The following is a 21,677-nucleotide window of genomic DNA, read 5'->3' on the forward strand; positions in this document are numbered from 1 at the left end:
CCTTCTCTCTCTCTCTCTCTCTCTCTCTCTGTCTCTCTCTCTCTCTCTCTCTCTCTCTCTCTCTCTCTCTCTCTCTTTCTCTCTCTCCCTCCCTCCCTCTCCCCCTCCCCCCCTCTCTCCCCCTCTCTCCCCCTCTCCCCCTCCCCCCCCCCTACCTCTCGCCCCTCCTCCTCGCCGCCGCCGCCGCCGCCGCCCTCGCCTCACTCTCGCGCGGGAGACTGCGGCAGGCGTGCACGTGCAGGACTACCTCGGCGCGAAGCCCACGCTGCGCCCCTCGCTCACGGAGGCGCAGGAGGCGGCCGAGGCGATGCTCGGCACTGCGCCCGGCGGAGCCCACGTCGTTCCGCGGCGGCCGAGCCAGATGCCCGCCGCCAAGGCGGCCAAGGCGGAGCACGTGGAGCACGCCATCGCCATCGCCGCCGGGCTCGCCGAGGACCATCACCACCACTCCCACGCGCCTGGGCACGTCGTCCCGCCCGCGGGTCAGCCCGCCGCTGCCGCGGTCGGCGGGGCGCCCGTCGCCGGGGAGGGCGCACGGGCGCCACCCCCCCGCGTGGACTTTGAGCTGGGCGGCCAGAGGCTGCAGGCCGCCATCGAGGCGGCCGAGGCGCCCGAGGGGGGCGGTACCGCCGCGAGCCTGAAGCGGAGGCTCTCGAGGCTGCGGCCGGCGGAGACGGAGGAGCGATGCGCTCCTCCCATCGTGGACGAGGGGTCCGTGGTCGCCTCGGCCGAGCAAGAGGCTTGAGAGCTGAACGCGCGTTGCGCCTGTACAATCGCTCTGCGGCGCAATCGCTCGTGTCGCGCGCTTTGGGTCAGTGACGTCTGCTTTTGCGCACCGGCGTGTTCCGTGTGTGGTGTGATCAAGTGTTTCTCTCTGTGTTTGTACTGCTGAAGACGAAAATGTGGCCTCCGACTATGAGCACCCACTATGACTATCTCTCCCTCGCTCTACAAAACTCTCTACACACTCTGCGTCGTAGCTCGTAGCACTACGGGACTCTCGTAGGGTCCTCGGGCTCGCGCTCGGCCCGGCGGCTCGGCGGGGCTCGGGGCTCTAAATCAGTAATCTCAAGTCTCAAATAGCTACTAATATCACAGGCACAGCAGGTCGCATCAAGACTTCCAGTGTCACCGCTACCCCCACACCGGTGTACACGTTCGCGAGCTCCACCGTGCAGACAAATGTCGCCTCGACTCTCTCGTCGTCAATGGCGGTAGGAGTTGAAGGACTCGTGCTGGTACTCTGCCGCGGTGAGCACCTCGTCGTGGTACGACGCCTCCGGCGCCTCCCCCAGCAGCATGTGCTTGAAGCCGTCCATGCTGATCCCTCCGCCGTACCCCTCCTTTGCGTAGACTGGGGGCGGGACGAGGAAGGTCGAGTAGGGAGCAAAGGAGACGGGCGACAGACCGGGGGCACTCACCGGCATAGTAGGTGCCCGCGTGCGACGCCATGTGTATGCGGCCAAACAGCACTTCGAGCTCCTGCGCGGCGGTGCGACGGCCATCAACATCAACCCCAGCAATCTCGCTCACATGCACGGGACTAGCCGATCCTGGGGTGATATGACGAAATTGCCGTCGAGGTCGGCGCCCCTGAAGAATTCTTCGCACACCTTGTCCATGAGGGGCACCTGCGATGCAGTGAGATCGGGTCAGTGCCAGTGCTTCCGCCCCTATCATGCGATTGTCCGCCACCTCCTTGCTCAGCTGGATCTTGCCGTCGGACGCATACAGCGAGAGGATGCATGTGTCCAGTAGCAGCGACTTGAAGTCACCAAACTGCACGTTGTCGTCCACCGGCACGAAAGCGCGGTCGGCGACGTAGTGCAGCCCGTGCCCCTGGAGAAAGGTCAAAACCTCAGGCGGCGTCAGGAAGCCGTCCGCATCGCTGTCGTATTCGCGGAAGGCGGCCATCAGTAGCTCGTTGAAGATGCGGCCTACAACGAACGAGACGGCTGGCGTCTCGCGGTTCCGCACTCAATGCGCATCTCGCCGAGCAGCGGAAGATGCGGCCTACAACGAACGAGACGGCTGGCGTCTCGCGGTTCCGCACTCAATGCGCATCTCGCCGAGCAGCGCACACCCTCGGTGGCGCTCCCGCTCGACGTCGCGCAGAGCATGCCGGCGCCAGCGACCGGCTGAGCCTCTGGCGCGTACCGCCGCACAAAGTCTGCTCGCGACAATTCGCCCCTCTGCAGCAGCGTCTGCGTCAGGTCGAGCAGCGTCTCTGACTCCGAGACACTCTGCCCCAAGGCGTTGCCAACGTCCTTGATCGAGCGGAGCGCCCCATCCCTCGGCCGGATGACCTGAGGCCGCAAGAGGCGGCGGACAGTCGGAGTTCAGGCACGATAGTAAGAGGGTGGGTGAAACGAACGAAGACTCACCGCCCGCAGCCGGTTTTCATCGTCGTCGATCGGCAAGACAGCGGCCGTGGCGGCCCACTTGTGCTGCTGCAAACTCCTTTGCAGCACGGCGCGCTGCGAGAGGGAGCTCAATAGGCGTGCGGGACCGCTGCGCATGGACGAGCCAAGATGCCGGCGGCGCAACGCAAAGCTGGGATTTCGGCGGGTGGGGGAGGGGTAAAGGGGTACATCATCAGGAGGTACACAAAATATGTAGCCCACCGGCCCCTTTTTTTTAGTTCACGTTCGCCGTTTTGAGAGGGACGTACCCCCCGACGGCCCCTCCCCGGCCGGCTGCTCGTCGAGCCAGTCGAGCCAGCTGCGGCGCGGGCGGAGATGGTGCTCAGATCTCTTGGTGGGGGCGGTCTCCTCTCACGCAGCTTCGCGCTCGCCAGTCGGCGAGGAGCTGCGCTGACGCCAGCTCTGGGCGGGGCGCGGCGCCAGATGGGCGTGGTCGTCGGCTCTCCTCCTCCGGATGAGGTCGATGCGCTCATCATTGGCGGCGGCGTAATGGGCGCGTCGGTTGCCGTCATGCTCAAGCTGCTCCATCCCACGTGGAACATTCGGCTCATCGAACAGCTGGATCGCGTCGGTGCGCATGAGGGGTTTTGGCGACGCGTCCGTTTTGTGTCTCACACACCCTCCCTCCCATGGCGCAGGCGGAGAGTCGTCGAATGAGTGGCGAAACGCGGGCACCGGCCACGCGGCGCTCTGTGAGCCAAACTACACTCCGATGATGGCCAACGGCGAGGTTGACGTCTCGTCGGCTGTCGCAATCAACCAAAAGTTCCTCGTCGGCGTCCAGTGGTGGTGTTGGCTCGCGGAGAAGGGCATCCTGCCCGACACGGCCTTCATCCAGCCCGCGAACCACTGCACATTCGTCCACGGCGATGACAACATCCACTGGCTGAAGAAGCGGGTGGAGGCGCTTAAGAAGGCGCGCCGACCCCTGCGCAGTGGCCTAAGCGGCGCCTGCCCCTCACCACTCCGCCTGCCCCTCACCCACTCCCCCCGCCCCAGCTGCCGTCGTTCGCTGCCATGGAGTACAGCGAGGACTACGACACCATCAAGGAGTGGGTGCCACACATCTGCTCCGGCCGCCCTCGCAACGGTGAGGCCGTCCCGCGCCCCGCACGCAAGCCCTCGCGCGCCCACCCTCACCACGCACGCAGGCGAGAAGATCGCCATGTCGCGGCACCCCGACGGGACGGAGTGCAACTACGGGCTCTTGACGCGGCAGCTGGTGCAGTCCTTCTCGGAGCTCGGTGGCACGGTGCAGGTGCTCTCCAAGGCGACCGAGCTCAAGCAGATGGCAGACAAACGTTGGGTCGTCAGGGTGCAAAAGGACGACCTCTCGCGCGACATCAACTACCTCACGACCAAGTTCGTGTTTGCGGGCGCCGGTGGCGGCGCACTCAAGGTCCTCCAGATGTCCGGGATCCCCGAGGTGCAGGGCTATGCGGGGATGCCCGTCTCGGGCAAGTTCCTTGTATGCCAGACCCCGTCGGGCGTGGCGAAGCAGGGGACCAACAAGGTGTACGGCCGCGCAGAGCTTGGCGCGCCGCCGATGAGCGTGCCTCACCTCGACTGGCGCACCATCTACGGGCGCGACTGCGTCTTCTTCGGCCCATTTGCCGGCTTCAGCCCGGTGGTGATGCACCAAGCGGGCTTTCTGTCCAGTGCGATGGAGTGGCTCTCGACCTTCAACCTGCGGAACATCTACCCGACGATCTCCATGGCTCTCGCGAACCTCGACCTGGTGCAGTACCTCTTTGGCGAGGTGATGGCGTCCAAGGAGCACCAGCTGGCGCAGCTGCGCAAGTTCGTGCCCGACGCGCGGCCCGAGGACTGGACGATGGTGACGGCCGGCCAGCGCGTCCAGGTCATCCAGCCCGACAAGGATGTGGGCGGCAAGCTCGTCTTTGGCACGAAGGTGATGGCATCCGCGGACAACACCATCGTCGGACTGATGGGAGCCTCCCCGGGCGCGCTGGCTCTGCTGTGTGCGGGCAGACTGCTGCATCCTTCCTTCGCAGGACCCGGCCGGCTGCTACTGTAGGCGCGAGCATCAGCCCGCACGTCGCGATCGAGGTGATCGAGCACTTTGAGAGCGCCAAGAACAACACGATGGCGTACCATGCCGCGCTTGCACAGGTTGCGCTTCCGCCCGCTCTGCTCAATGAAGGCGTGTCCACCTGAGAGACCCGCCATTGCCGCACAGATGATCCCGTCCTACGGGCGCGACATCAACGCAGAGCCTGGCTTGTACGAGTCGATTATCAACCGCGCCCGCGCGACGCTGCTGAAGGAGGAGCTGTTGTCGTCGAAGGTCAACATTGGGAAGGTCTTCGACCGGCTGGACGAGAACAGCGACGGCACGCTGTCGATGGCGGAGCTCAAGGTCTTCCTCGAGGCCCAGGGCATCGACAAGAAGACGACCGAGAATCTCTTCAAGGTGCTCGACGCAGACGGCACAGGCGAGATTACGCGCAAAGAGTTCACCGCAGGCTTCTCGGCCTTCTGCACGGGCCAGCTGACAAAATACCATTATGTGCGTGAGATGGAGCGCAGCGACGGGGAAGGCGTCCGCGCCAAAACGACTCGCTCGGCCGAAGTCTGAGCGCCGAGGCTCGTCCGCCGGAGAGAGTCAGAGCCGGCGACGAGGAAGTAGGCAACGGCCAACGCCGACTCGCAGCATCATGTACTTTAGAGTTCAGGGTGCGGCAGTGCTATCCCGTGCCAGGTGCCGTTGCTGGCTCCGAAAGTTAGAGCGCGAGGTAGTATACAAAAAACAGCGCGCGGGCCGGCGGCGGCGGCGTGCATGCGACCATGCGTGCTGCGCCTGCTTCGTGCTTGCGCACGCCCCCACGCGCCGCCGCCGGGCCCGCTCGCTCTCTCCTCTGTTGTGACTGTGCGTGCGCACGGTGCAACAAGCAATACTGTCAAACGAAAAAATATGCATGCTTGGGGGGCGTACATCCCCCTCGACGACTTCTAGACACAGCCGCCAAGGCTGGCCACCCCAGCGCCAAAGCCATGTGTGTCGATCGAAAGGGTTTATCGAACGAGACGCCCCTCACTACTGCGGAGCCGCAACGTCACCGGCGGCGGCGTTCGCGGGGGTGGAGTCTCGCGCCGCATCCTGCTCCCATGCCGCAGAAGCTGCCGCCGCCTTCTCCTCCGCTGCCTTGGCTGCCTCCGCTCTGGCCTGGGCCTTTTCCTCTGCGGCCCTGGCCTCCGCCGCCTATGGCAGGGCGAGGGCATGGTTAGGAATAAGGTTGGGGCCAAGGCCAGGGGTATGGGTCAGGCAGCCCTGGTTTCCGCCTCCTCCGCTGCTTGCTGGGCCGCGGCCGCTTCCTCCGCCGCCCTCGCTTCCGCCGCCGTCGACTCCGCCCGTTTCGTGTCTACTGTCGCCATCTTCTTCGCCGCCGCCGCCTGCGCCGCCTCCTTCTGCGCCGCGGCCGCCGCCTCCGCCGCCAGCTGCTGCGCTGCCTCCGCGGACGACGCTTCCGACTCCGCCTTCGCCGCCTCGGCAGCTGCCCTCGCCTCCTAACGGAAGTGAGAGGGGAATGATGGCGCATCTGAACTTCAGCCGAACCGCGACCTATGGACATCCTGAGGGCTACCTCCGCCGCCGCCTCTGCTGCCGCCCTTGCCTCCTCCTCCGCCAGCTTGGCCTCCGCCATCTTCTTCGCCTGCGCCTCGGCCAACTTGGCTTCGGCGAGCTTGGCCTCCTCGGCCTCCTTCTCCGCCGCGGCCTCCGCCGCCGCCGCGATGGAATTCCGGTTGAAGATGGCGTCGTACTCTGCTTGCTGCGCGGCAATCTTTGCCCGAGCCTCCGCGATCGCCGCGTCTGGCTCGGCCGCCGACGCTGTCGTTTCTGCCGCCTTGGCGGCGTCCGCACGCTGCGCCGCCGCCACGGCCTCCGCCTCCCGCACTCCGCCTCCGCCTCCTGCGGCCTCTGCCTCTTGAGCGTGCGCCGCCTCAGCAGCCGCCGCCTTTTGAGCCGCCGCCGCCTCCGCCTTCTGCGCGGCCGCCGCCGCCTCCGCCTTCTGCGCCGCCGCCACCGCCTCCGCCTTCTGCGCCGCCGCCACCGCCTCCGCCTTTTGCGCCGCCGCCGCCGCCTCCGCCTTCTGCGCCGCCGCCGCCGCCTCCACCTTCTGCGCCGCCGCCGCCGCCTCCGCCTTCTGCGCCGCCGCCGCCGCCTCCGCCTCGCGCGTTGCCGCCGCGGCCTCCGCGCGCTCCCGCGCCTGGGCGGCGTCACGAGCGCGGCGTTGCGCCTCGGTCTCTCGCCCGGCAGCCTCATCCTTCGGCTCGACCGGCACCAGCATCTCAAACTGCATCCCCGCGGCGACGCCCTTTGGCACCGTCACCTGCATCAGCCCTGCGGGCGTCTGCACGGGCAGGGCCTGCCCCGCCCGAACGCCGGCCGGCACGGTCACGAGCATCCGCTGCAGATTGTCGGTCGACGCCCCTGTCGCTGCCGCCGTCGCCTTGGGCCCCGTCGCTCCCACAACGTCAGTCTGCCTCGGCGTCCTGGCCACGTTGCCTGTCGCCATCGCCGCCATCGCCGCCGCTGCCGCCTTCGCCCTCGCCGCCGCATTCGCCGCCACCGGCGCCGCTGCCTCCGCCACCGCCTTGGCCTCACCGGCCGCCTTTGCCGCCGTCCCCGCCACTGCCTCCACCACCGCCTTTGGCTCCACTCGGTCCGCCACGGACCCGCTGCGCACGGAGAGCTGCGCCGGGATGTCCGAGAGTGGCGTCGAGAGCCTACCACCAAGGCAAGCGCGTCTAAGGAGGAGAGGGTGAGACGGCGCAGAGGAGCGGCTGGAGAGGCGCACCCCGAAGGTAGGAGGGCTGCAGTGAGGGCGCCCGCCACGATCAGGCTCACGCCGGCTGCAGCGGGGACCCCGCGCAACGGGAGCCCTTGCATCGCCGGGAAGATCGGCGCCGGCGCGGGGGCCATCGTGGGGGCTGGGGCCGAGAAGGGCATCGCGGGGATTTGGTCGAGGGCCTCCCCGTAAAACTCCTCCGGCACCTGCGTGCCGGAGCCCTGGCAGTTGATGCAGACGACGCTGCCCGTGCTCTGGCACGTCGCGCACTCCTCGACGCGCAGGCCCGCCGCCTCGTCCCGGAACTCGAGCAGCTTGTGGCCGAAGCAGCGCCCGCACGGGATACGGCCAGTGCCCCCGCAGTACGTGCATGGCACCACTGGCGCCGACGCGACCGTCGCTGCCGGGGGAGGAGAGGCCTGCGGCACCGCCATGGCCTCCGCCCGCCCCGCCGCTTGCGCCAGTCGGCCAGCAGTGGTGGAAGCGACCTTTGCCTCCGAGGGGGGCGGCGGCTCCTGCTTCTCGAACCAAGACCGCCTCGCCTCCTCTTCGCGAGACAGCGTGTCGCAGGCCGCGGCGTCGCCAGCATCGCACTGCTCCAGCAGCGCAGCCAGCTCCGCCGCCTGCTCTGCCACCTGAGTCATCGCGGCCGCCGCCTCGGCCCACCTCTTTGCGTCGAGCATGCCGAAGGCGTCCTTCTCCTCCGTCACTGCGGCGACCGCCGCCGCGGCAGCGCCCCACGCGGGCGCGTCGAGACCCTCGAGCCATTCCCGCTTCGCACCCTCCTCGAGCGACAGGATCCTGCACGCCTCGGCATCGTCGGCTTTGCACGCCTCGGTGAGCGCGGCATACTCGGTCGCCTCTCTTGCAACCTTGGCCATGGCAATGGCGGTCTCGCCCCACGCCGGAGCGTTCACCTGCGAGAGCCACCGCGCCTTGGTAACCTCCTCGGACTTGCGCACAGCGTCTGCACGCTTGGTCTCCTCCTCCGCTTCCGGAGCGCCGACGCGCGAAAGCCAGGCCTCCTTTGCAGCCGCCTCGGCATCCGGGGTCACCATGGCGGCGCGGCTGCGAGGGCTGGGCGCCCGCGAGAGCAGGCGTGGCGCATTGAGGAAGGCAGAGACGCCGAGGCCCATCAGGCTGATCATCATGCGAGAGATCGGACCGAAAAGAATTTTACAACCCCTCTCCCTCGCACGACACTGGGCACAGGACTGGGCACGGGACTGGCTCGCACTGGCACTAACACAGGTACACCACTTCTTAAGAGCGTTACGCAAATGCATGCGCGACTTGCACTCTTTCGTGCCACTCTCTCGCCGGTGCGCGGGGCATGGCCTCCCGCGCGGCTCGCGCTCACTCGGCCTGCCTCCGCCTCGCGGCTGGCTGAGCACGCCATGGGTCCGCCGGGTGCGGCGCTGCTCGCTCGCTGCGCTGCAGAAAGCTGCGAGAAGCAGGGTGGCCTCCTGAGCTTGAGCATTGCGCAGCGCGGCTGCTGGTGCTCGAGGGCGGCCGTGCGGTGGCGTGAGGGCCTGATTGGTGGTGACCTCGTGCTGCATCAACGTGCGCAGCATGCTCCCTCACCCGGTGCTGAGACACGCTGGTGGGCGACTGGCGCCAGCTTCTCAGTGCTGTCCTTGGCGTTGTGCAGCATGTCGCAATACTCCTGTTGCGCTGACCGGCGCGCGGGGTGCGTCGTGCCGCGAGTGGAGCGAGAGGCTCGAGGCGCGCGGCTGTCGGTCAACCCTGCGGCGCATGCGCGCCGCCAAGGCTGCTCGACAGGCGACTGGCATTGTGGCGACGCGGTCGCCGTTACTCCAACTTTGCTTTGCCGATCAAGAGCGCCCGTCCTTTGCTTTTTAGCCGCTGAAATTTAGCTTGCTGTTTTTCTTATAGGCGTCTGCGACTTCCAAGCTGCGTATTCTTGTATTATCGTCGAGTAGTACAAGTACTCTCTGCGTGGGGGCGGTACGTATTCTCGTAACATGTGCGTATTCTCGTATCACTGGCTCCGAGTACAGTTCCGGACGGGCATTAAGAACGCACAGGTTCTTCGCCCAGCCTCAGGTTCTTAGCTAAGTCGGCGGTCCGTCGGGGGCCGAGCCTCAGGTTCTTAACCGGGTGGATGGTTTTTTAAACCGTTTCGGCTTCGATTAAAAATCAATAAATGGGTCTTAAAACAGTTTGGAAGTTTGGAACAGTAAGTTCGCGCATGGCGTGACAAGAGAGTCATTCGCTGCCGTGAGCTGCCCCTGCGGCTGCGGCCGCGGGGGCAGGGGCGCCGGCTGCAGGCGTTGGCCCAGCCTCAGGTTCTTAGGGAGTTCTTAGGGATCCGGCCGAAATATGAGCCTCAGGTTCTTAACGTTAGAGGTTCTTAATGCCCGTCCGGAACTGTAGAAAAAGAAAGAAAACAGTGTTAGCTCCGAGTAGAGGGGGCGTTCTGCTGCTAGGGGAAACCTGGAGCGCGGAGCTAACCCTCGGAGACCCGTGTTTACTTTAAGGCCCTTGCCCTGCGAACGCGCACCCCCGGGGCTAGGGCTCTCTAGCCCGTAACCCGATACCGATCATCCGGCCCGCTGGATGCGCTTCTCAGCTCACCGGCCCTGGATGTGAGGTTGCCGACTGCACTCCAAGTGCTCCAAGTGCATACAAGCCTCTCTCACAGCACACCGAAAAGAATTTAAACATCGCACAGCACGAAAGGGCGAAACACGCTGTCCAGCACGAGTACGGCGCTCGCCAACTGCATCTCGACCGCGTGCGCGTCTCGTCGTCCGGCGGAAGCTCCGCGTCGCCCGCGGCCGCTTCCCGAGCGCGCTCGTCGCGCATCCGCTCGTGGTGGGCCTGCCGACGCGCCACGCCGGCGCCCGTGTGCCTCGCCGCCGCGTCCGGCGACGGCATCGATGCTGTCCGCACGAGCGTGACTCGCCACTCCACGACCTCCACGACCTCCACGCTGAGCCCTGGTGTCTGACAGCCTGACAGCAAACCCGGACAGCGCCTGACAGTGCCCGACAGCCTGACAGCGTTGACAGCACTATTTCTCTGACAGTCTGACAGCACGTTTCTGACAGTCTGACAGCAGAGTCTGACATCAGAGGGGCTCCGTCGCTGTCAGGCCCTAACGTGACAGCCTGACAGCTGCCCCCGACAGCCCGACAGCACACAGTGGCCTGACAGCAGCGCTGACAGCCCGACAGCCCAACCAGCCCGACAGCAGCACAGACCGTACACAGCCGTGCAGCCTCTTTCTTGCGCCCCATGAGGGTATAACAAAACTATTACATGCAAAGACATGTGAGTGTGGTCCATGCAGTGTCATGGGATGGTCATGCCTCATGGGTCTCTCTCTCAACCCTCCCGCCCCACCTCTGCGGACCCGCGGCTGTGCTACAACTACAAATGAAGCTAAGGAGAGGCAGCCCGCAGCGCCAAAGAGGAGGCGGGTGTCGCTGTCCGCCGTGCCCGACTCGACCACGAGATCGAGGATGCAGCGGCGCAGCCGGCCGAGCGCCGCCGCCGAAGGCGCGGGAAGGCGGCGGAGGAGCGCCTCGAACGCGTCTGCCGCGCCCGGCCGCTGCTGGAGGGCAGAGAGGGCAGCGTCCTCAAAGCCGGGAGGGAGGTGGGGGCGGGAGGACTGGCGCCAGGGGGGCGAGGCTGAAGAGCGACTCCTTGGCGGCGGAGAGCACTCCGCTCGTGAAGCCGCCGCCCCACTCCTCGCAGCCGCTTGGCAGGGAAGCTCTCGTCCCGTCCCGCCGTCTGGTGAATGAGCTCGAGCAGCTTGGTGGAGGCTGAGGCGCGGCGGTACAGCGGGCGCCGTCCAGAGCCGCCAGCCGGCCGCGCTGCTGTCCGCCGCCGCTTGCACAGGAAGAGAATGAAGACAAAAAGCAGGGAGGCAGCGGCAGCGGCCACAAACCCGCTGTGCCTCTCGCACAGTGGCGCACGCGGCGGGCGGCGGTCTGTACAGCCAGCGTGGCAGTTGCTGCGGAACGACACTGTTTCGCAAAATAACAGGGACCGCGAGCCGACTCCATCCCTCCCTCAATCAATCAATCCTCCCTCGGGGTTTCTTTCTTTCAGGCACAGTCGCTCGCTCGCGGCGGCGGAAATTTTCTTTTCTTGGCGATGTCCTCCCCGCCGCGCCGCCGCCGAGATTCAAGGCCAAGGATTGTGCTGCTAGATCTCACTGACTGAGCTGAGTGAGCTCATAACTGCCCAGTTCGGGAATGCCTCAGTATCCTGTTCAGCCAGCGGGGCTGCTACGTTTAACTAAAAAAGAAAAAACACCCCGGCACGTCCCCTTCGACCAGAGGTACCCCTCCGGAACAACACCGAGAGCTCGGCACAACGCAGGCATCGAGGTTCGAGGTTCCCCTCAACCGAGAGCTCGGCACAACACCGAGGTTCCCCTCAACCCAAGCCGAGGCAACAACGCAGGCATCGCTCTCCCGTTCCTCTCGCGCTTTTGCCGCCCCATCGCGCCTCCGCAGCCGCAGCAAGCTACACGCCTGGACGCCCGCGACGCCTATTGCTCGCGAAGCCAGCCGTGCCCGCACCACTCCCCCGCTGAGCGATGCGCCCGCACGAGCGGCTCTGCGCCCCCCTCAGCCTGGCACCGCCTGCACCGCCCGCAGGTACGGAGCCGCGACACGCGTCTGCTGCTGCCCATTCGCCACCCTTGTCCCGCGCGAGCCAGCGCCGGGCCGCCCTTCCTGTCTTCCGGCCACAGCCCGCTCGCTCGCCAGTCGCCGCCCGGCTCCAGTCCGAGCGCCGTGGACGCGACAGACAGCGCGTGCCGGCGGCCTCGTCTCGACGCTCACGCCGCGGCGTGTTGCCCGTAGGCGCGGCTCTGCTCTCTCCGGCTCAACTCCCGCTTCATGTCGGCCGAAGAAGCGGCCCCCAACGGCGCCACCACAAACGCGCCGGCTCTCGAGCCGGTCATCGACTCAGTGCGGTCTTCGATGACCGACACGGTGTCGGAGAAGCTCAGTGCGGTCGAGGACACGATCCAGCGCAAGCTGGACATCGACTCAGTGCGGTCTGACATGACCGACACGGTGTCGGAGAAGCTCAGTGCGGTCGAGGACACGATCCAGCGCAAGCTGGACATCGACTCAGTGCGGTCTGACATGACCGACACGGTGTCGGAGAAGCTCAGTGCGGTCGAGGACACGATCCAGCGCAAGCTGGACATCGACTCAGTGCGGTCTGACATGACCGACACGGTGTCGGAGAAGCTCAGTGCGGTCGAGGACACGATCCAGCGCAAGCTGGACATCGACTCAGTGCGGTCTGACATGACCGACACGGTGTCGGAGAAGCTCAGTGCGGTCGAGGACACGATCCAGCGCAAGCTGGACATCGACTCAGTGCGGTCTGACATGACCGACATGGTGTCGGAGAAGCTCAGTGCGGTCGAGGACAAGATCCTGCGCAAGCTGTGCGGCGTCGGCGAGAAACGCGCGAACAAAGTCAAGGTGGCCTTCATCCTCCTCACAGGCCTGGTCGCGCTGGTCGAGGCCGGCCTGATCACAGCCACCACAGAGCCGAGTGTCTACATCGACATGGAGCTCCTTGACGAGGGGTTCAAGTGGAGCAATCTCCTTCCGTCGTCCTGCATTTCCGACAAGCTCCCACCACCGCCAGCGGGGGAAACAGCGTCGCCGAAGCCACCCGGGCTCCCACCACCGCAAGACTCCGCAAGCGACCAGGCCATCGCGGCTTTGACCAGCAAGGCTTTGACCAGCAACCAGTCGCTGATCGACCTCTGGTATTCGGACACCATCGAGAGCCAGTGCAAATACGACCCTCTTTTCAGCGGCGAGGCCACCGTTGACAACTGCGGCCCACAGCCAGAGTGCATCCGAGGCCTCAGTGTCTTCTTCACGATGACGCTCTTCCTCTCCGCCGTGTGCTACACCGGGGCGCGCATCGCGCTGCACTACCTCACGATGCGCGACAGCCAGCTGTGCGACTGCTGCCCCGGTTGCATCCGCACCGGCCTGCGCATCTGCCTCAAGATGGGCGCGCCCGTCGCGCTCAACTCTCTGATGATCGTCAACACGAAGATGGCGTGGCAAGAGGGCGGAAAGAACGGGGTACCCTCGCACGTGTACGGCTACAGGCTGGGCTTCAGCACACTCGAGCTCTTCTTCGTCGTCGTCAACGTGCTCTTCATGATGGTCTTCGTCCTCGTCGGCTCCATGCTCGTCGTCGCGCCCACCTGCTGCGCAGGCATGATCAAGATCTGCTGCAAGGCTTGCGGAGGCGGGGCCAACGCTATGCGTAACGCGGTCAAAAGGGTGAAGCAATGGGCCCGCGGCTACCTCGTCTTGATGCTCTACATACTGTGCGTGCTTGCCTCCCCAACACCCCCTCTCCCTCCAAACCACTCCCCCCTAGCCGCAGACCTGTGGGTTGCCCCCAAGCTCAACGCCAGCCCTGGCCCTAATCCCAGACCCTAATCCCTCATCCCTCACCCCCCGCCCCTCTCCCTCCCCCTCATCCCTCACTCCTCACCCTCACCCTCACCCTCACGCTCACCCAGGTCCTTCTGGGGCATCGTCACGACGATCGTTGCCGCCGCGCTCGAGTACGAGGACTGGGCTTCGACGCTCAAGTACGAGGACTGGGTTTCGCCGTCGATCGCCATCCAGTCCTTCCCTCTCATCGACATTGCCATGACTCTGATCATGTTCCCGCCCAACCTTGCCGTCCAGCTCGACTCCGAGCTCCCGCGCGTCTGGGCCGTCGGGGCGCTCCGAATTTGCAAGGTGATCTCTGTGTGCATAGCACTGTTCTTGGAGTACTTCCACTTGTTCTTGAAGTGGAAGTACTCAGGGCCGCCGTGCAAGTGCTGCACCAAGTGCTTCCCGTGTTGTGGCCAGGGCGACACGCCCCAGCAGGGCAAAGGGCTGAATGAGATCAAGGTCGAGGTCGAGGGCGCCATCACAGACGCCGCGGCTGAGGCGGAGCAGACTGCGACTGAGATCAAGGTCGAGGTCGAGGGCGCCATCACAGACGCCGCGGCTGAGGCGAAGCAGACTGCGACTGAGATCAAGGTCGAGGTCGAGGGCGCCATCTCAGACGCCGCGGCTGAGGCGAAGCAGACTGCGACTGAGATCAAGGTCGAGGTCGAGGGCGCCATCACAGACGCCGCGGCTGAGGCGAAGCAGACTGCGACTGAGATCAAGGTCGAGGTCGAGGGCGCCATCACAGACGCCGCGGCTGAGGCGAAGCAGACTGCGACTGAGCTGGCTGAGATCAATGTTCAGGACCGGGTCGTGGAGGAGACGGAGAAACTCATACCGCAGCTGGAAGAGAACGCCTCGGCAGACCTCCAGGCACTCAAGGATGCGGCTCCCACCAGTTCCAGAGACTGGTTGCAGAGGGCCAAGGATTGGGCGTGGGACATGTCCGACAGGGCGTCCGCCAGGGCGGACAGCGAGGAGCAGAAGGCATCGGAACGCCTCAGCGGTACTTCTGCACCGTCGAAACGCCTCAGCATCTAGTCCGACGAGAATCGGCACAAGCAAGAGTGTGCTATCTGCATGGACTTCACCGACACCGACCATTCAGCGACCATTCCTAATTCTCGCCGTCGGTGCCAGCCGGGGGCGCTGACTTGCCTCCATCTCCCATTCTGCACCGTTGGGGTTGTAAACGGGCCGCCACCGCCAGAGGTGGTTGCATGGAATTCGCCGACACCGATACTGTACCTCCTGACTCTGCCGTCGGTGCCAGCTGGTGTGGCGAGTGCCGCCGCCTTGCGTTATTGCGTTCGCACATAGCATACACACATAGCGGCTCTGTCCGAGACGCATTTGTGTGTGTTTGTGTGTGGGGCAAGCACTTAGCCATAGCATGAGGGCCTTCCCCAGCTGCTGTATGTGTTTTTGGTTCTGACTTGTATACTTGTAGCTGGATAGAGGATAGAGGTTAGAGCCGCAGTCGTCAGCCAGAACTGAAGATGGGTGTAGAGCCGTACGCTCGCGATGTGTTGAACGTCCTCAACAAGTATGGATTTGAACCGCGCGCAGCGTGTCGCGATGGTGCTGCGGAAGAGCGGAAGTACCACGACTTCATTCCCGCAGAACACGAAGAAGTACGCCTGTTCTTCGTTCGGGACTTCGGGGCCGCAACAATATGCTCCCGACGAAATAGAAGAACACTGCACAAAGATCCATCTCACAGTAGAGGTGTCCGTTTTTATCTATTTATTTACTAGCGGGTTGGCTCGCTAGTCGCTCGCCGGCCCGCGCGGCACGCGCGGGCCTTTTTTGTGGTCGGAGCGTTTTTTTCTAGCTTACGGGCTCGCTAAACGCTCGCCTCGCCATGTGACGGAGCTATACTCCGAGGCCTGTCACAGACAGAGGTTGGTTGTAAAATGAACAAAACACGCTATTGCACACTCACAACATATGTCTCGCATCTCCTCACCCCCTACGCACATATGTCATATCGACACACGACACGCTAGAGACGATGGATGTGTCTCTCGCTCCTTCCACACATCGCAAACACAGGAGACAGCTCCTACCTACCATCTATCTCTCTATCTACCATCGCTCTCTCCTATCTCTATCTACTACTGATCGCAAACGCACGCAGGCAGCGAGAGCGACCTCGTCACCAACTCAGAAGTCGTCATCGAGGTCGTCCGCGTTCCACAGGGCCGCATCGCCCGCCGACTTGCTCACCTTCCAGCCGCGGTCGATGAGGGCCACGGCGGTCTCCTTCTCGGCCTGGGCACGTGGACCTGGCCCTCGGCGCAGCACGCACGGCCGCGCTTGCACCCGCCCGTCTTCGGCACGGGCTTCGCCTCGCCCGGCCAGAGCAGCGCGCCGCAGTAGTAGCACGCCAAGGCGCCGTCACCGCTGCCGCCGGTAGCGCTGCCGCTGCTGCCGCCGCTGGGGCTTGGTACGCTGGTGCGGCCGAGGTCGCCGACGTCGAGGAGCTCGAGGCGGGAGTGGTCGAAGCCGGGCCGCCACATGGCCTCGTTGCACCGCGCCGCGTTGATTCGCGACCACCGTCGGCCGCGGACGGCGGCGGCGTGGCGGCCGCGGGCGCTCGCGAGACGCGCCGCTCTGCTCTGGAACGGTTCGTTCGACTCGTTGTGCCGCCACACGCCCGGCGGCCGCGGGTCCCAGAAGTGGTTGCGCGGGCCTCTTCCTTGCGGCCGCGGGACGGCGTCGGGCACGTCGTCGGTCGCAACAGATGCGCGGCGAGCCGCCGCTCTGCTCTGGAACGGTTCGTTCGACTCGTTGTGCCGCCACACGCCCGGCGGCCGCGGATCCCAGAAATGGTTGCGCGGGCCTCTTCCTTGCGGCCGCGGGACGGCGTCGGGCACGTCGTCGGTCGCAACAGATGCGCGGCGAGCCGCGGCACGTCGTTCCTGGCGCTGGTGGTTTGAGAGAGAGATCGGCATCGTCCAGAGTTCGGTCGACGAGTCGAGAGCTTCAGCTGGCCGAGGGTGCCACCTTTGTGGCTAGTTCCATTTCACTCTGACACGCTAATCTTGAAAACGTCCAACGGAGCTCCGTGTTGCTCCCAGCGCCCTCCCCCGCGCTTTCTGCGGCCATGGCCGATGATACTAGTATGAGAGGTCATCTGGCTACCGCGAGCGCGACTCAACTCGCCGACGTCGTCCGATGATTGTGCCTCAAAGTCAGCCTCCGGAGGCTATCGTGGGGTCGAGCCGGCAGTAGCCGTGACATGTGGTTCCACCACCCCTCGTATGCTTTGCCTCTGACCGCCACCGTTCCCAGGCTGCCAAATGGGATGGAAAGGAAGGCTCGGCGAGCGTATAGAAGCGTGCTCGACCTCGTCGTGGCAACCTGCACGGCAGCGCTGGTAGGCGCGATGAGCGTCGTGCCACCTGACCCGAGACGGGTCGCAGGCGTCGTACCGAGCGCGTCGAGACCGTGTCCTGATGTGATCTGCACGGGTGAGTCACGTCGGCGTCAAAGGAGCGACGTGCGACCTGTCAGAGCTTGATCTCCGATCTCAGCGGCGTCGAGTCGTCTCCGGCGCGCGACAAAGGTACATCCACAGGACGCGCAGAGGCAGCTGCGACCCCGCTGAGTGGACGGCGTCACACCGCGCCACCTGCTGTGTGACGCCGTCTACTCGGCGGGGTCGCAGCTGCCTCTGGAAGGCACCGAGATGTACCTTTTTCGCGCAATGGTCAAAATCAAGGTTTTGTAACGCGAGCTGTGCCACAGTGAAATGGAACTAGCCTGTGCTCTTTGTGCACGAAATGGGAAATATATCTCTTTGATGATTGGCTTCATCAGTGGGTGCGCTGCATGCTCCGCGCGCTCACTCGGCCGCCACCCCCTTCTCCTCCGCCTTCCCCGCGGAACAGGGCGGCGCCGCCGTCATGCAAGGCGCGGGTGGCGCGGCCGGCACAAACTCCTTGGCGGAGGGGTTGGGCCGGAAGTCCTTGGCGAGGTCCCGCTCCTTTGCGGCGCTGGACCCGTTCCCCGCCGCGCCGTCCGCGCCGCCCGCCTTAGCCTTTGGCTGGCGCGGCGGCTTCTTCCACTCGGCGAGCGCCTAGGTTAGGTACGGTAAGCTTCTCCACACACACGAGGTGGTGGGGCAAGGGGGGGCGACCCTCGCGTCTCCACGTCTGACGTCAGGAGCCCCACGGCATTCAAAGTGCAAGGGCCCGGTGCGCGTGGGTGAGCGGTGTGTGTGTGTGCGAGCGCCTTGTCGAGGCGGCGCAGGAAGAGGTCGACGTCGCCGTCCGCGATGCCGATGGCGCAAGCGACGGAGAAGTACGCGCACGGGTAGCCCGAGTAGTGCGCGCCTGGGGGGGGGGGGTGAGACATGGACATGTCCTGGACGCGTCCACGGACCCGAGATCGGCCGAGATTATGCCCCGAGATGTGCCCGAGATTGGCCGAAGTGTGCCCGAGATTGTCAGAGACTGGAGTAGTGCGCGCCGTAAGACTCAAAGGGGATGCCACCGACCGTCTTGCCTATAGGGCGGTTCCGAGAAGGTTCCGAGAAGGTTCCGAGGAGGTTCCGAGATGCCGCCGACCGTCTTGCCGGCGGCAGAGGGCGTGACGACGCGCAGCCCCGACACGAGCCGCACGAAGAGCGAGGCGCCGAGCGAGCCGGCGGGCTTGGACCCCTCCGGCGGCGTGAGCGTCACCGACATCGAGATGCCGTTGTTTGGCGTGTGCAGCACTCTCTCGCCGTGCTTGGCCGCCACCGCCTCGAGCCTGCGCCGGAAGGCCGGGAAGGCGGCGCGCCTGAGGGAGGGTGTGACGGGAGGGTGTGATGTGGGAGGGTGCGATGGGAGGGTGCGATGGGAGGGTGTGACGGGAGGGTGCGATGGGAGGGTGCGATGGGAGGGTGCAATGGGAGGGTGCGATGGGAGGGTGCGATGGCAGGGTGCGATGGGAGGGTGCGATGGGAGGGTGTGATGCCCGCCGCCGCTCGAGGAGGCGCAGCCATCCGTCGGCGCCGAGGTGGAGCAGCGTGCAAAAGAGGTCGAGGACGGGCGAGATCGAGGCGCGGCCTAGAAAGAATTCTCGAGAAAGAAAGCAAAACGCCTGCGCATAGCGTAGAGAAACTCCTGCAAAGGTGGGGACGTGTCTGTCCTCGACCCAGCCCTAGCTTGGGATGTCCGTTGTATTTATTTATTTATTTAGAAACTCCTTAAAATCCCTGTGTGGTGGCGGCGTGCCGTCCTCCCATCCCTCCCTTGGGTTGTCTGTTTTCTTTCTTTCTTTCTTTCTTTAGAAACGAGAGAGGGCGAGGACGAGGTCGAGGCGCGGCCTATAAACCAGGAGAAAAACAAACCAGGTGGACGCCCGGAAAGAAAAGGTCGAGGAGGGGCGAGATCGAGGCGCGGCCGGTCGACCGCACCTTCGCTAGCAGCTCCGCAGCTTAGAACCGGGATTGCACGAGATTGCACGAGATTGCACGAGATTGCGCCTTCGCGAGCAGCTCCGGCCCGTGCCGGCCGTCGGCGGTGGCGACGATCGCGCCGCCGACGGGGACAAGGAAGTTCTTGTCGGTCGACTGGACGAAGCAGTCGAGGCGGCCGTGGCGGGAGGCGCTGGCGATGGCCTGGAGAAAAGAGAAAAAACAGGTCGCACGGGAAAGAAGCACCTGGCGGCTCGTCGAGGCGCGGGCGGCGGCCTTCATGCAGCGGTCGCACTGCACGCCGTACGCATTGTTGCAGAGGTGGGGCACGCCTAGTCCCATACCTCCAGAGTATCGAACCCAGCGTGGGTTCAGTCCCGTGGGTGGTGCGGTATCGCGGCTGTTGCAGAGGTGGGGCGCCCCTAGTCCCATACCTCCCGAGTATCGAACCCAGTGTGGGTTCAGTCCCGTGGGCGGTGCGGTATCGCGCCTTGCTCGGCGCAGAGGCGCGCGACGTCGAGAAGCTTGTCGACACCGCGCGGGGCAAAGCACGATCTACATGGGGAGATGTGGGGAGATATGAAAAGATATGGAAAGATATGGGGAGATGTGCGGAGATATGGGGAGATATCGATGAGGCGTCGCTCAACATGGGGAGATATGGGGAGATATGACGTTGTCGTGAGCACGCAGAGCACGTCGTCTGCGCCGATCTCCGACAGCTTCGCGGCGAGCGCGTCGAGGTCTGTCCTACGTGTGGAATACGCCAGCTTCAGGGCACGAATACGGTATTGTGCAGCGTATTCAGAGCACCGCGTGAATACAGCGGAGAAGAATACAGTGAGTACAGCGGAATACGGGTGAATACAGCTGAATACGTGTCTTCTCGGGCGCTAGTTGGAGTACAAGAATACGTATTCCGCTTCTAGGGCTTGTCGCCGTCGAGCAGGTTCTCGATCGGCACCGGCGTCACAGCACCAACCGACAGCACCTGACAGCACCGGCGTCTCGGTGACAGCAGCAGCAGCCCGACAGCTCTGACAGCTCCGACAGCGTCTGACAGCAACACCCGACAGCTCCGACAGCACCCGACAGCTACGGAGCCCCTCTGATGTCAGACAAGCACCCGACAGCACCCGACAGCACTGACAGCACCTGACAGCTGGTCTGACATAGGCACCTGACAGTGCCTGTGACAGTGCCTGACAGCCTGACAGATCACCTGACAGCACCTGACAGCCTGACAGTCAGGGCTCAGCCTCCACGCGACCGCCGAAAAGTTCTCCCACTCGCTCTGCCCCAAACCTAAATCTTTCTACAGTTACATACATACGCACAGGAAGGGTGGGATGCTTCCTGAAACCTGAAACGCGAAACGCGATCTTCTCGCGTTCCTCCGTAGTGCAGCCACGATCGTTTCGCGTGTCAGGTTACTTCCCACCCTTCCTTGGCGACGGCGAGGTGGCGTGGTGTTGGTGCTTCGGCACGGTGTGAGACTGGCTCGGAAGCCGCGTGGGTGTCTCGGGCGGCGGCGGCGACGGCGGACCGCTCTCCGCGTCGAAGGCGCCAGAAGTGTACGCGGTGAGGAGGAGGGCGAGGACGAGGGCCAGGGCGAGGGCGAGGCGCGCGTGCGCTGCGTGCGAGACGAGGACGCGGCTGCTGATGGCAAAGGCGGCGGCTCCTGATATCACGGGGCGTGTGGAATGGTGTGGAGAGTGTTGAGGGGCGGCGAGGGCTGTGCGACGGCTGTGTCGGTGGTGCAACGGCGGCGCCTCCGATGGCGACGGTGGCGCCACACCCAAAGCCGAACGAGACGGGCTCGAGCATCCAGAGCGCACCTATGCCTCGGGCCAGGGGTAAGACCACCGCCCACACTCGAAGCGATCAAACGTGCGGAGAGCGCCGAGTCCAATCACGATGATGCGCTTGATGGCGTTGAGCACCTGTTCACCGCTGGTGCTGTGAAACGAAGTGCTGCAGTCGCGACGATGCGCTCGGTGGCGTGTGTTCACAGCGTGCAGCACGGGCTCGACGCGCGCGAGAGTGCCGATCGAGGCGAGTTGGTACGCCACAAACGATAGGGGCGGCACGAGGATCCTGGCGAGAGGGAAGGGAAGGGGGGTAGCAGCAAAGGCCGAGCAGTCAGGGCAGTTGCGACGGCAACCGCGGGCGGCAGCGGGCGGGCGGGCGGGCGGACGGGCGCGCACCAGAGCGGGTTGGCGTCGGCGTAGTGCGCGTACCTGTGGCGGTGTGGCGGTGTGTGGGCGGCAGCGATGAGGGCGGCAGCGGCGAGGGCTGGCAGCGGGCGAGGGCAGTGGCGAAGGCGGCAGTGACGAGGGCGTTGGATGCGACAGCTGAGTCGGAGGCGTCCATAGTGGCGGGCGTGCCGGCTCTCGCTTGGTGCGGTGCGGAGCATGAGCGAGACGCCGCAGCAGCCGGCGTGCAGCGCGAGCTGCATGGGCAGCGCGGCGGTGAGGCTCACGAGCAACAGCTCCGCCTGCCCACACACGGTCGCGTCAGGAGACATCGTCACAGCTTGGCGTGGCGGACGAGCAGGATAGCGTCC

General features: G+C 65.0%; 6 protein-coding genes across 6 annotated transcripts in view; 3 read left to right on the forward strand and 3 right to left on the reverse strand.

The window, feature by feature from the left end:
• Window positions 1-919, forward strand: part of EMIHUDRAFT_456734 (hypothetical protein) — a 2,418-nt gene extending 1,499 nt beyond the window's left edge. Inside the window, exons 4-5 of the mRNA XM_005782106.1 lie at window positions 218-394; window positions 587-919. Coding sequence (XP_005782163.1) covers window positions 218-394; window positions 587-745 — 336 coding nt within the window. The 3' untranslated portion in view covers window positions 746-919. The remainder of the gene's footprint in view (window positions 1-217; window positions 395-586) is intronic.
• On the reverse strand, window positions 900-2,139 carry EMIHUDRAFT_442714 (hypothetical protein). Its single transcript, XM_005782107.1, is given in 6 exon segments — window positions 900-923; window positions 934-1,354; window positions 1,422-1,482; window positions 1,545-1,631; window positions 1,696-1,937; window positions 2,085-2,139. The coding sequence occupies 4 exon segments, from the start codon at window positions 1,912-1,914 to the stop codon at window positions 1,206-1,208; spliced, it is 516 nt and encodes a 171-aa protein (XP_005782164.1). The 5' UTR covers window positions 1,915-1,937; window positions 2,085-2,139; the 3' UTR covers window positions 900-923; window positions 934-1,205.
• Window positions 2,140-2,672: 533 nt separating this feature from the next.
• EMIHUDRAFT_442715 (hypothetical protein) lies at window positions 2,673-5,194 on the forward strand. Its single transcript, XM_005782108.1, has 6 exons — window positions 2,673-2,994; window positions 3,062-3,339; window positions 3,423-3,513; window positions 3,575-4,405; window positions 4,462-4,556; window positions 4,624-5,194. Exons 1-6 carry the CDS (start codon window positions 2,739-2,741, stop codon window positions 5,020-5,022), a joined length of 1,950 nt encoding a protein of 649 aa, XP_005782165.1. The 5' UTR covers window positions 2,673-2,738; the 3' UTR covers window positions 5,023-5,194.
• Window positions 5,195-5,481: 287 nt separating this feature from the next.
• Window positions 5,482-8,387, reverse strand: EMIHUDRAFT_468513 (hypothetical protein; the record flags this gene model as incomplete). Its single annotated transcript, XM_005782109.1, has 4 exons — window positions 5,482-5,646; window positions 5,811-5,951; window positions 6,029-7,172; window positions 7,244-8,387. Coding segments are annotated over 4 exons (2,594 nt in total), but the record flags the coding sequence as incomplete, so codon positions are not given.
• Window positions 8,388-11,108: 2,721 nt separating this feature from the next.
• EMIHUDRAFT_233657 (hypothetical protein) lies at window positions 11,109-14,745 on the forward strand (the record flags this gene model as incomplete). The annotated part of the gene is made up of 3 exons (XM_005782110.1): window positions 11,109-11,195; window positions 12,076-13,583; window positions 13,782-14,745. 3 exons carry the CDS (start codon window positions 11,109-11,111, stop codon window positions 14,743-14,745), a joined length of 2,559 nt encoding a protein of 852 aa, XP_005782167.1.
• Window positions 14,746-17,549: 2,804 nt separating this feature from the next.
• On the reverse strand, window positions 17,550-19,410 carry EMIHUDRAFT_365767 (hypothetical protein). Its single transcript, XM_005782111.1, has 8 exons — window positions 19,388-19,410; window positions 19,181-19,315; window positions 19,100-19,111; window positions 18,798-18,804; window positions 18,674-18,761; window positions 18,265-18,492; window positions 17,944-18,058; window positions 17,550-17,788 (listed from the first exon to the last, which is right to left on the reverse strand). Exons 1-8 carry the CDS (start codon window positions 19,391-19,393, stop codon window positions 17,555-17,557), a joined length of 825 nt encoding a protein of 274 aa, XP_005782168.1. The 5' UTR covers window positions 19,394-19,410; the 3' UTR covers window positions 17,550-17,554.
• Between the last annotated feature and the right edge of the window lie 2,267 nt (window positions 19,411-21,677).

The sequence above is a fragment of the Emiliania huxleyi genome, assembly GCF_000372725.1.
Source record: "Emiliania huxleyi CCMP1516 chromosome Unknown EMIHUscaffold_193, whole genome shotgun sequence".
In the NCBI taxonomy this organism is placed as follows: Eukaryota; Haptophyta; order Isochrysidales; family Noelaerhabdaceae; genus Emiliania; species Emiliania huxleyi.

Coding starts and splice junctions, on each gene's coding strand:
- EMIHUDRAFT_442714 (XM_005782107.1), bottom strand. CDS start 1,914: ATGGCCGCCTTCCGCGAATACGACAGCGATGCGGACGGCTTCCTGACG. Junction 1,632..1,695: donor AGATCCAGCTGAGCAAGGAG/GTGGCGGACAAT, acceptor ACTGCATCGCAG/GTGCCCCTCATGGACAAGGT. Junction 1,483..1,544: donor TATCACCCCAGGATCGGCTA/GTCCCGTGCATG, acceptor ACCGCCGCGCAG/GAGCTCGAAGTGCTGTTTGG.
- EMIHUDRAFT_442715 (XM_005782108.1), top strand. CDS start 2,739: ATGGTGCTCAGATCTCTTGGTGGGGGCGGTCTCCTCTCACGCAGCTTC. Junction 3,340..3,422: donor GGGTGGAGGCGCTTAAGAAG/GCGCGCCGACCC, acceptor CCCCCGCCCCAG/CTGCCGTCGTTCGCTGCCAT. Junction 3,514..3,574: donor CTCCGGCCGCCCTCGCAACG/GTGAGGCCGTCC, acceptor CCACGCACGCAG/GCGAGAAGATCGCCATGTCG.
- EMIHUDRAFT_365767 (XM_005782111.1), bottom strand. Junction 18,493..18,673: donor CTGCGCCTCCTCGAGCGGCG/GCGGGCATCACA, acceptor ACCCTCCCTCAG/GCGCGCCGCCTTCCCGGCCT. Junction 18,059..18,264: donor AAGACGGTCGGCGGCATCTC/GGAACCTCCTCG, acceptor GTCCATGTCTCA/CCCCCCCCCCCCAGGCGCGC.